At 38.0% G+C, this 13210-nt stretch overlaps 1 protein-coding gene across 32 annotated transcripts in view; it reads right to left on the reverse strand.

Annotated features, from left to right (window-relative positions):
- FAR1 (fatty acyl-CoA reductase 1) overlaps positions 1-13210 on the reverse strand; it is a 73159-nt gene that overhangs the window by 36807 nt on the left and 23142 nt on the right. For 31 of the 32 annotated variants that reach the window (XR_014836411.1, XR_014836413.1, XR_014836392.1 and 28 more), the window contains one exon: positions 7952-8147. Coding sequence is in view for 7 of the 32 variants with exons in the window: in XM_013994547.3 (XP_013850001.1) it covers positions 7952-8140 (189 nt within the window). In the remaining 25 variants the exon portion in view is untranslated. 32 annotated transcript variants of the gene reach the window in all.

A 13210-nucleotide genomic window follows, 5' to 3' on the forward strand; every position in this document is an offset into this window, starting at 1 on the left:
GAGGAACATTGATGCAACCTCCAGACAACTGCTCTGTTACTCCCTGAGTCTCCACTCCATTGAGGGTCCATACTTACTTTTTAAGCAGAGATTCTTAATCTGGGAAAAAAGTCTATACCTAACATATATGGTACACATTTCCACCTTCCTAGATGGCTTTCAGTAAATAATAGTCTCTCCCTCCACCACTGTTAGCTAATGACTTCAATATCACTGTGGTCTTATATTAATAAAATATTTACTAAACATTTCAGATGAACCAAGCACCTTCTAGACATTGAAAAAACAGGAAAATGGCCTACGCCTCATGCTATTTAGTGTGATAGGAAAAATCACACAAGTAAAAAATTAAAATATAATGTTAAAAGTAAAAAAATAGGAACTGCACAGGAGAAACAATTAGCCTACCTAAGGAATAATCTGAAATTATAAAGTAGAAGAAAAGTGTTCCAAACAGAGAAAGTAGCACGTATAACCACAAGAATGCCTTAATGTTTGGAAAATTAAAATTAATTCAGTAAGACTTGGTCAATGAATGGATGAGGGATAAGGAATATAAACCTCACGTGAACAGGGACCATGTTCATTCTGCTCAGCACACAGGCCCTAGATAACAGAGTGCCTGGCAAGATACAGAAATGATAAACACCTGTTAAGTGAATAAATTCATTAGGTGGAAAGCACTGGAAGAGAAAGCAGTACAGCCATGGAGATAGTTCGATTTTGTGAATGTTGAGGGTATAGTGACTATATGACACCTCAGAAGACTGGTCTAGTAGAGGTAACTGGCTCTGTGGGTCCTGAGTTGAGGAAAGAGAAAGCTAGACTACTGATACAGATTTTACTAACCACATACAGGTAGCCCTAGGAGCAGAGTATCACCCAAGGAGTTCAGTGACAAGCATCCAAGGTCCAGACTATATGAAGCTTTTTCCAAACCTAACTTAAAATACAACCTTTTGGAGGTCCCTTCGTAGCTCAGCGGTTAACGAACTCAACTAGGATCACAAGGATGAGGGTTTGATCCCTGGTCTTGCTCAGTGGGTTAAGGATCCAGTGTTGCCATGAGCTGTGGTGTATGTCGCAGACGTGGCTTGAATCTGGTGTTGCTGTGTTTGTGGTATAGGCCGGCAGCTGCTGTTCCAATTCAATCCCTTAGCCTGGGAATCTCCATATGCTGCAGGTGCGGCCCTTAAAAAAATAAATAAATAAAATAAAGGTAAAAAATAAAATAAAATAAAATATAACCTTTCATCTCATATAAAACAGTGGGTGCTAAGTCATCACCTAACTGGCCCTATTAAGAAGAGATCAAGGCCTAGGACAGAGCTCTGAAGAATAATAAGAGAAAAAGAAGCCTGAGGAATGACCAGAAAAATATGTTTAACATACTGAATTCACACTTTTTCATTCTCCCAGAATGCCAATGACTTTTAATTCCCCTTCATATCAGGTATCCCTAACACTACCACCAAAGCATGATTATGCTGCTTCATAAGTTCCTCTCTTCTCTTCTCTAGCCATCATCTCTTTGTTTAATAATATCTTTTCCAGTGCATTCAACCCACTAGTACCCATATTAGTCCCTACCTTACTAAGTCCACTAATGCCTTCTTTAACACCCTTTATTCCCTTTCCAGAACTTATTTCATGGTCAACTATTTTAATTCAGTCCTCACCAGCAATGGAAGTTTCTTTGCTGAGACACTGCTGTAAATCAGTGGTTCTCAACTTGGGGCAATTTTAGTTCCCAGAAAACATGCAGTGATGTCTAAAGACATTTTTGCTTTGTCACAACTGGGATGGTGAGGAGAAGGAGCTGCTGGCATCTAGTGGGTGGAAGTCCGGAATGCTGGTCACCCTATAATGCATAGCACAGCTCCCCGTAACAAAGAATTACCCAACTCAAAATGTAAATAGTGCTGAAGTTAAGAAATTCTGCTAGAAGACAATGTCCCACTATAGCACATGTTCCTTTCCTATACCCTTTCATTCCTGTTTCAAAATCATATTAAGCTCTACCTATTAAATCTCCTACTAACTTCAAGTGTACATATTCACTGCTATTTGATATAAAAAGAACTCATTTTATTGATTCACCAGCAATGCTATTCATAAGTGGGAATGAACTGCCCTAGGATTAAGTGGAACAATGTGCCCAAGGGGGAATTAAAGGTATAAGATAAAATGATATAACAGTATGGAGTATTTTAATCAAATATTTATTTAGACAAAAACTTGGAGACAAATGACTTTTATACTGAAAGCAATGGCCATATGTTTCGACTACACCGCAAAAGTTCAATGAAATTTCAGGCTTTAAATATAAGACAATAATTTTCTTTACAAATCAGACTTACTGTGGAGGAACTTTTTTTTTTTTTTTTGTCTTTTGTCTTTTTTGTTGCTGTTGTTGCTATTTCTTGGGCCGCTCCCTCGGTATATGGAGGTTCCCAGGCTAGGGGTTGAATCGGAGCTGTAGCCACCGGCCTACGCCAGAGCCACAGCAACGCGGGATCCGAGCCGCGTCTGCAACCTACACCACAGCTCACGGCAACGCCGGATCGTTAACCCACTGAGCAAGGGCGGGGACCGAACCCGCAACCTCATGGTTCCTAGTCGGATTCGTTAACCACTGTGCCACGACGGGAGCTCCGGAGGAACTTTTTAATTTGTTTTTTTCTTTTTATGGCCACGCCTGTGGCATATGGAAGTCCCCAGGTTAGGGAACTTAACCAGAGCTGCAGCTGCCAGCCTACACCACAAGCCACAGCAACACAGGATCCAAGCCACATCTGCAAGCTACACCAGATCCTTAACCCACTGAGCAAGGCCAGGGATGGAACCCGCATCCTCAAAGATACTATGCCGGGTTCTTAACCCACTGAGCCACAACAGGAACCCCAAGGAAAAATTTTGGAAGCATTATCCTGGAGACCCCAGAGAAGATGCCCAAATTGCTTACATTTTATTTAGGCCCTCAATCCAATATCAATTTCAATAACTGCTCCTATCCAATCTCTCTTAATACTTTTACACTCTCTCTTCCTTCCCTCCTCCCTCTTAAGAACTCAATAGCCTATAGGCCCAATTAAGACAGGGACTCTTATTTATCTCTGAATTCAACCCCTTATATCAAGTCAAATGCCCAGTACTGAGTAGGCACAGTAAGTGTTTTCTGAAAAATAAAAAACAAGAATAATAATCTCTCACGAGGGAGAGGGTTAAGAAGGGAATTACGGCATACCAATTATAAGTCATTCATGATAAAATGCCAAGATGAGTAAATAAAGGGTAGAGACAAAATACACATGCAGGCATTTTTACTTAAAATAAGCCTTGTAATCTTATAGCCTCCTTAATGACTCCCTTCTCATAAGTTTTAAGGGAAGCAAAAAATTCCAAAAAGATTCAGCAAAATATGAGAAAGAGAATAAAAGGTAACATGAGACTAATGTACAGTATTTGAACTGCTAAGAAGTATAGGGGGAGGAGTTCTCTTCAGGGTGCAGTGGTTAACAAATCCGACTAGGAACCATGAGGTTGCAGGTTTGATCCCTGGCCTTGCTCAGTGGGTTAAGGATCCGGCCATGAGCTGTGGTGTAGGTCACAGACACGGCTCAGATCCTTCATTGGTGTGGCTGTGGTGTAGGCTGGCAGCTACAGCTCCGATTAGACCCCTAGCCTGGGAACTTCCATATGTCGTGCGTGCGGCCCTAGAAAAAGACAAAAAAAACAAAAACAAAAAGAAAAAGGAAAAAAAAAAAAAAAGAAGAAGAAGAAGAAATATGGGGGAAAAAAGAAAAAAAAAGTACAGGGATAATTTCTAAATTTCTGAGAAAGACTCTTCCATACCACAGTTAAATAAAAAGCAACACTGTGTGATGTCGAAGATAAGCTAATGTGATGTGACAGTAAGCTCCAATCCAAAAAACTATCACAAAGGTAAACGTTCATTCATTCAAAATAAAAGCATGGTTAGTTGCTATGTAAGGATTTGCTACTACTTTGTTTTTTTTTTTCAACAGGACTACAAGAATTTAGATATTCAAATGATTATCATTCTCATTCAAGACAAAACAAAAAACCACTATCACTGACATTTCTTTGGGGGATATGCCTATAGAGTCAGAGTCCCTACCTGTACCAAAACTGAACTCACAACTTTCTAATCACTTTTGTTCCTGGTCCCAACTTCATTCTCTGAATCTTTACTGCCAAGCTTGGCTTTAAATTAATTGTGGATGTCTGCAGAAGTCAACCCTCTTCTTAAAGCATGAACGAACATTTGCCCTTCTTTGGGATATTCATAAGAATACACAAGAAGGCTGTCCCCAAATGGTCCAAGCATCCAAGCAACACTGTCCACTCTTAATCAGCCACAGTTCTCAGAGTGTAGTAAGATCTTAGGAGTTTCCAAGATTATTTTAGGTAGCTCACGAGTCAAAACTTTTCATAGTAAAACTAAAACATTTGCATTTTTCTCTTTCATTCTCTCACAAGTACAGAGAGGAACTTCCCAAAGGCTACACCTGTAATGACACCAACACTCTGATGGATAATGGAATGTCTGCTTCTATGTATATTCTTTTACTTTAAACATTTCTCAATCTTAATTTCTATAATAAGTAAGACAGCTGAAAAAAACTCACAAAAACAAAACTTCCTTGGAAGGTTTTGAAGTCAATAATTTTTAAGAGTGAAAGGGGCTCAGAGACCAAAAGTCTGAGAATCACTGCATTAAATAAACAGTCTTTCAATCTATCTGAAGAATATGAAAAAGTACAGCCAGGTAATGATACTGGTCTACAATACACTGCAGTCAATTTACAGCATTAAATTATTTGCTCAAGGGTTATACTTAAAAGTCACTTGGAAAAAAAGCTCTACATTATATCATGCTTTTTAAAAAAGTTCTTATACTAGGCTACCAAATAGCTCTCATTTCAAAATAATATTGAGGAGTTCTCATTGTGGCTCAGTGGTAATGAACCCAACTAGTATCCATGAGGACTGGGGTTTGATCCCTGGCCTGGCTCAGTGGGTTAAAGGATCCTGCGTTGCTGTGAGCTGCAGTGTAGGATTCCTCATTGCTGTGGCTGTGGTGTAGGCCGGCGGCTACAACTCGGATTTGATCCCTGGCTAGAAACCTCCAGAGCCTTTGTCCTTGCTGTTTCCTCTGCTTTAACACTCTTCCCCCATATACCCACATGGATTCTTCCTCACTTCACTCAGGTCTCTGACTAAATGTCACTTCAGAAAGAACTTTTCTGACCATCATATCTAAAGAAGGATCTCCATCACTTTCTATCCCCCCTTTTTGCTTTGCTTCCTTCACAGCACGTCCCACTATTCAACATGTTACATAGTTGTTAACTTGTCTCCTTAACTAGAATGTAAATCCCCAAATGCTGGGACTTTGTTTTTGCTGTATCTCTAATTACCTGAACAACCTCTACAATACAGCAGGACTGGATCTACCTTTAGGGAAGGAGGGCAAAACGGAAGAATAAAAGTGCATGAGAGTCTGGGTCAATGGGAAGAATGTTACTAGAGTATAACTAGCCATGTGAGCTATACTGTCACAAAGTAGCTCTCAAAGAAATAGATTTGTTTTTAAAAAGCAATTCAGAGAATAGTTTTTCTAGTTAAAATATTACTTACAGTTTTCATGTGGGGACAAACTCAATAAAGTAAACAGTAGAGACAAAAGTAAATATTTTTATTTTTTAATACCCTGTTCATTGTTTCTTATTTTTTGCTTTTTAGGGCCACACCCACGACATATGGAAGTTCCCAGGCTAGGGGTTGGATCAGAGCTACAGCTGCCAGCCTATACCACAGCCACACCAACACCATCAGATCCGAGCCCTGTCTGCAACCTACACCACAGCTCACAGCAAGGCTGGGTGCTTAGTCCACTGAGCAAGGCCCAGGGATCAAACCCGCGTCCTCATGGTTCCTAATCGGGTTACCACTGGGCCACAATGGGAACTCCCTCAAATAATTTATTTTTAAAAGGAAAAATTAATATTAATTTACATCTTATTGTTAAAACCTTGTAGGTCTAAGATTACCTTTAGGAGGAAAAAAAAAAAAAATATATATATATATATATATATATGAACAAGAAAAACATGGATGCTTCACAAAAAAGAGATTATCTTTCTGAACCAAAATTATAAGTGAATGGAAATCATTCTTAAACAATATAACACCATAGTAAAAATAAACATTCTAAATATAGTATAACTTTTTCTTAATTTATCATGTCACTGTAGTGAATATTGGTGACTATACTGTCTTATAACGTTGTAATATTAAGAAAATGAAATGTTATTTAAACATTCCCACACTTCTGTACAGGTCTTATTGTATACCTTTCCTCTTTTTTCCCTTTAATGTTCTATTATCATACTTTATCACTCCTAGGAGATAAGCTTCCTACCACTGCCCTAACCCATAAATGGACTCTTATTCCTACTGTTATTACCTTTGTTATTTTGTCCTTCACCCACTTCTTTTCTGCTTCTGTCATTTTTCTCTTAATTTTTGTCAACTTGGGCACCAAGCTTTTGTCATCAGCTTTCAGAAATTAAGCTATTTCCACTCAGTGTGTACTAACTACACCTCTCACAACTAGTAAACTATTCAACTCAAGATTATTTTTCCCACTGTATCACAAAGCCTTCCATCCTCTTTGCCTTATTATCTTATCTACTGGGGAAGTAAAGCTATAAAGTAGAAAAGGATTTGTTATGAAGTTGTCTGTATTATCTCCAACAACCATTACATAACTTCAGACAAAACAACAGCTTCTGAGACTCACTGTCCATATTTGAAAAATGGGATATATCAATATCTGTCTCTACCAGAGCATGAGCTCTGGGTTCAACTGTCGAGGTTCATAAACATTGGCTCTAACATTAATTATATGACCTTGTTGAAAGAGAATAATACCAGTACTTACCTTAAAGAGTTGCTGAGATAATTAAATACATATAAGGTGCTTTGCCCACAGTGCCTGGCATAAGGTTAAGCACTCAATAAATGTTAGGCACTATTAACTATGATTTTCCACTGAAAAAACAAAACAGACTAGAATGCAAATCATATCTACAGTTATTTAACTCCAGAGAGTTGTTAATCTGTAATTGACCATTATCTTTTGACACTTTTCAGCATTCCTTTGAGTGCTCAGGGTAACTGAGTAGCCCAAGAGGTTTCTGGTTTTGTTCTTCTGTTTTGTTTTGTTTAGTATGTTAAGTCACAGCTGCTCTAGGAGGTTAAAAGGTACTAGCTATCTACCTAATAACTAAAAAATTACATAGCTACTATACTAAACTATCAATGAATGCCAGATAAATTCACTGACTCTGAGAAAATTCAAAAGCTTATGACTGTGAAATAATTCTACTCCAGCTCATTTCCATTTTTTTTTAGCAATATTTTTCTAAAAGTTCAAAATGTATGACATACCCTAGTATTATGACCACTCTGTCATCATGCTCTTATTTGCCAAATGGGAATATATGACTTTGCTGCCTCCTAATACTTTTGTGGGGAGCAATCAGTGCTTGTTAAGTTTTTAATTGTTATCAAAACATTGTGTCTCACAGCACAGGAGTTAGAAACTACCTCAAATATAATTAAACTGAAAACTATTTAAAACATCTAGTAATTACATATAACCTGCCTCAAGTATTCTAAAAACACATTAAACATCTACTATAAAGGTAGAACTTATTATATCCAATTTTCTTCAGAGAAGAAATCTTTTTTCTCCTGCTGATCACAAGTCATATTCAGTTTACTGTCCTTCTTATAGGATTTTTTTTACTATTTTTTTTAGGATACTGAAGAAATATACTAAGTTGTTGATGACTAAAATAATTATACACACAAATACACACTTCTTTCTCTCTTTCAAATGACCATTTTCCACACTTACCTTGCCACTAATAGCTTCTTCTACTCGCTCCTTTGGTGTCTGTCCAGCTTTCTGTCGCACCAAAACATACACTGAATTCACCTTAGGGCAAGACCTCAGCAACTTTTCCAGAAGTACCTTCCCTAGGAAACCAGTAGCTCCAGTGAGAAGGATATTCTTGCCTTCATAGTATTCTGGGATTGAAACCATTCTGATCCTAAGGAAAATATGGGGCACATAAGCATCAGTTCAAAAATTTTTGTTCCTTGCTATGTACTAAAAATCTCTTGGTATTCAAGCAAGTATGTTAAAGGACAGGCAAAAATCAAAGCAGAATGTTACCAAAAGGGGACATTAACTTCTGGTTCACTGCAGTAAGGTGAAAAGTATGATGAACTGCAACTATGGCTTTTAATCCCTGTTTCTTTTTGGATCCCCTTGGACAAGTCACTCACCTTTTCTGGGCCTGGGTTTCTTTAGTACAGTTTGTACCAAGAGAGCTCTAAAAACTCCGGCAATAAGATTGCAAAACCTCAGTTAAACCCTTCATTTAAACTCAGTTAAACCCTAAACACCAATGAATGGTGTTTCTCTATCTCCAGAAGTATTTATATCACCAAATAGAGGTCAGCAGCAAGACTCAATTGTCTAGCTTGTATGACATGGTGAGGTGTCACATTCATCTAATATCACCAGTTGAAAGAAGAGGTAACACCAAGTCCTTTCTCTTACATGTCTGTAGTGACAATATACCCAAAAGGTGTTTAAACTCCCTTTTAAAAAAGTCATAGTAAGAAATATACAGGCTGACCTATCTTCTCTACCCAAATTTCACTGAAACAGCAGAAAAGATAGTATACTAAGTGAATGAACAGACAGAAGAAACATGATGAGTGGAAAAAAACAAGATGAGAAGGATTTGCTATTCAAGACAATGATATTTATTGTTTAGAAATGCACACTCATGATAATAGATGCCTAAGAGAATGTAATATAATCAGAGAAGAGAAAAAGAAGCTTCAATTGTATCTGTTTTCTTTAAGCTAAGGAGTAGATACATGGATTTTATGTCCAAATTTTTCACGATTATAAAAAAATAAATTAATAACAATCAGAAGGAGTAAAGAAGGAAAGAGGGGATTAAGGAAGGTAAGAAAAAAGAACTTCTGTAAGAGACAGATGAGACTAAATTGGTAAGAGATAGATGAGACTAAACTGAAAGAGAAGACAATGCAGAAGAAATAAGAACTAAGCAAAACAAACATAGCAAAGGGCCATAGGAAGCAAAAGCTGTTCCAACCCCCTAAACAGAAAACACCAGGCTCGGATGCAAGAAGCTGAATTAAAGGGAAAACCATGGTAACTAAACGTTGCTCACAGAACAGCAGAGCCACTCCTGACAATCTTTATTTCCATATAAACTTTGGCTCCCAGGCTTAGTATCTTGATCTGCTGATGAGAACATCCAGCATGGGTGCTAGGGAAAAAAGAGAAGTAGGGCTGAGCCTGAGGTGGCTCTAAACACCCACAAATGGAGGTGGGAGGGGTGAGGGATTGAGAGAGGGGAAACAAAAAAAAACCAAAACACAAAAGTCTTCAGAGCATTCAAGCCACAGAAATAAATTAGGTCCTCGGACTGTCTGGCTACCCTGGCCCTTAAAAAAAACTCGTATGAAATGGTCAATTAGCAATTTGACTTCAACTTGGAAAAAAGCTGTTTTGGAAAAACAGACTCCTTGGAGTTCCTGTCACAGCACAGTGCAAACGAATCTGACTAGGAACCATAAGGTTGTGGGTTCAATCCCTGGCCTCGCTCAGTGGGTTAAGGATCCGGCATTGCCGTGAGCTGCGGTATAGGTCGCAGATGTGGCTTGGATATGGTGTTAATGTGGCTATGGTGTAGGCAGATTAGACCCCTAGCCTGGGAACCTCCATATGCCTCGGCTACAGCCTGAAAAAGCAAATAAAAAAAAAAAAAGAAATAGAAAAAAGAAAAACAGACTTCTAAAAACTGAGAGGAAGCCAATATCAGCTACCAAAATTAACCATCCTAGTCCTTAACAAATATGGATAACCAAGAAATCCTTAGATATTTAAGAAATACCTACAAAATAAAGGACCAAAAAACAACAGAACCAACAGCAAAGAAAACTAAGTCACTGAAAAATTTAAAGAAAATTTAAATTCTAATAAATACCCTCTAAGCAATTCACAAGAATACTGCCTCCATCGGGAGTTCATTGGCAACAAATGTGACTAGTATCCATGAGGATGTGGGTTCGATCCCTGGCCTCACTCAGTGGGTCAGGGATCTGGTGTTGCCGTGAGCAGTGCTGTAGGTAGCAGATTTGGCTCGGATCCTGCATTGCTGTGACTGGCATAGGCCAGCAGCTGTAGCTCCCATCCGACCCCTAGCCTGGAAACTTTCATATGCCTCCAGTGCAGTTCTAAAAAGCAAACAAACAAACAAACAAAAAAAACAATATTACCTCCATCAAATAACAAATTGCTATGACAAAGGAATGATGAGTAAGAAAGTACTGGAAACCAAAAATGCAAATGTATATAGAAAACCCAATCAATACACAAATAAATTATTTGAATTACAAAGTCAATTTAAGATGGTCACTAGATACAGAAAAAAAAGTGTACTTCTATACATCAGCAATACACAGGGAAGTAAAGTTTAAAAAAAAAAACTATACCACTTATAATCCCATCCAAAACACCAAAAAATTACGGAGTTCCCATTGTGGCTCAGTGGTAACAAATCTGACTAGTATCCATGAGGATGTAGGTTCAATCCCTAGTCTCGCTCAGTGGGTTAAGGATCCAGCATTGCTGTGAGCTGCAGTGTAGGCTGCAGACTGGGCTGGGATCTGGTGTTGCTGTGGCTGTGGTGTAGGCCGGCAGCTGCAGCTCCCATTCGACCCCATGTACCATGGACACAGCCTTTAAAAAAAAAAAAAAAAAAAAAAAAAAGATGGAAAATATCAAGTAGGTATTGATGAGAATGTAGAGAAACTGGAACTCATGTACATTAATGATGAGAATGAAAAATGGTTCAGTTGCTGTGGGGAAATTTAGCAGTTTCTTAAAAAGTTAAACGCAGAATATCAGATGACCTTGCAATCCCACTCCTAGGTATGTATCCCAAAAGAACTGCAAATAGGTACTCAAAAAAGTACATGTACACGCATGATTATAGCAGTACTGTTCACAAAGGCCGAATAGCACAAACAGCCCAAATATCTATCATCAGAGGAATGGATCAACAAATTATGGTATAAACATATAATGGAATACCATTCAGTCATAAAAAGGAATAAAGTGCTGATATGTATTACAATGGATGATGAACTTCAAAAACAAATTTAAAAAGTCAGATATAGAAGATCACATACTATAGGATTTCACTTTTATGAAATATCCAGAATAGATAAAACCATACAGACAGAATGCAAACTGATGGTTGGCAGAGGCTGAGGAGTAGGGAGAAAAGGCAATGAAGAAAAACTGCTTAAAGACCTTTACTCTGGAGTGATGGAAATGTTTTGGAACTAGACAGAGGCGGTAGCTGCACAACATTATGAATGTAATAAATGCTGCTACATTTTTTCTCTTTAAAATGGTTAATTTTTACAGTATGTGAATTTCACCTCAATGTATTATCTTTTTGAAAATACCAAAAATTAGAAATAAACATAAAAGATACTAACTGAAAACTACAAAACACTGAGAGAAATTTAAAAGTACTTAAATAAATGTAGAGACTCCTAAACTAGAAGATATCTGTAAAAGATATCATTTTACCATCCTTAGAGCCAATATAATCCCAATCAAAATCTATGCCTTTTTTGTTTATGTATGGAAACTAAGATTCTAAAATGTTATAGAAATGCAAAGGGCCAAGAATAGCTAAGACAAGCATGAAGAACAATAAAGCTGGAGAATTTACAATACCATGTATCAGGATATATTATAAAGCTAAAGAAATGTGGTACTGGGATAGAAGAGAACAGTCCAACTAGACATCCGTGTAGCAAAAACAAAAATGAATCTTGGGTTCTACATCATACCACACACAAAAATGAATTCTAGAGATACACTCAAACATGAAAGGCAAAATAATTATGATTGTAGAAGACAGAGAATATCTCCACGATCTTGGGGTAGGCAAACAGTTATTAAATAGGACACAAGAGATGCTAACCAAAAAGGGGAAATATTGATAAACCAGAAGTCACTAAAATTGAGTTCATACCACAGCACTATTAATATAGAGAAAAGGCAAACCAGGTAAAAGGTATTTGTAGTAAGTATAATGACAACTGATATGCAGGATATATAAGGAACTACAATAAGAAGAAAGAGAGATAAGACAGATAAATAGATGGGCATATAGAAAGACAGATAAAAGTAACCCATATATCCTGGTTTTCCTAGAATAAGCCTGGTTTTACACATTATCCCAGCTTAATTTTGGTTAAGAGTCTCTCTTCTCGGAGTTCCCATCATGGCGCAGTGGAAATGAATCTGACTAGAAACCATGAGGTTGCAGGTTCGATTCCTGGCCTCGTTCAGTGGGTTAAGGATCCGCGTTGCCATGAGCTGTGGAGTACGTCGCAGACGCGGCTCAGATCCCATGTTGCTGTGGCTGTGGCTGTGGCCTGCAGCTGCAACTCCAACTGGACCCCTAGCCTGGAAGCCTCCATATGCCGCAGGTGTGGGCCTAAAAAGAGAAAACAACAACAACAACAACAAAGAGTCTCCCTTCTCAAAAGTGTTTCAGCTTTTGCACTATGGTTACTCTACTTATAACCTGCTTCAGGTCGAATAAAACTTTTTCAAGATTTTGTTGACCCAAAACCTCATCAAAACTATAGAGGAGTTCGCCTTAAGGCTTAGCTGGATAAGGATTCGACACTGTCTCTGTGAGGATGCGGGTTTGATCCCTGGCCTAACTCAGTGGGTTTAAAATCTGGCATTGCACCAGCTGCGGTGCAGGTTGCAGATGTGGCTCTGATCCTGTGTTGCTGTGGCTGTGATGTAGGCCTACAGCTGCAGCTCTAATTCAACCCCTAACCCAGGAACTTCCATAAGCCACAGGAGTAAAAAAATAAATAAATAACTATTATAGGAATTAAAGTTAAAATGTTCTCATAGGAGTAAAATGAATAATTGTGCATCAATTCATCTTACAAATCTGGTGAGCATTAATGACAATTACATACTAAATATATGTTGAACACATTGTCCTTGACCACGTGACCTAGAACA

The sequence above is a fragment of the Sus scrofa genome, chromosome 2, assembly GCF_054392235.1.
Source record: "Sus scrofa isolate SSC_HxYL_T2T_F1_AM1 chromosome 2, Sscrofa_HxYL_maternal_Yorkshire_Landrace_v2.0, whole genome shotgun sequence".
Taxonomy (NCBI): Eukaryota; Metazoa; Chordata; class Mammalia; order Artiodactyla; family Suidae; genus Sus; species Sus scrofa.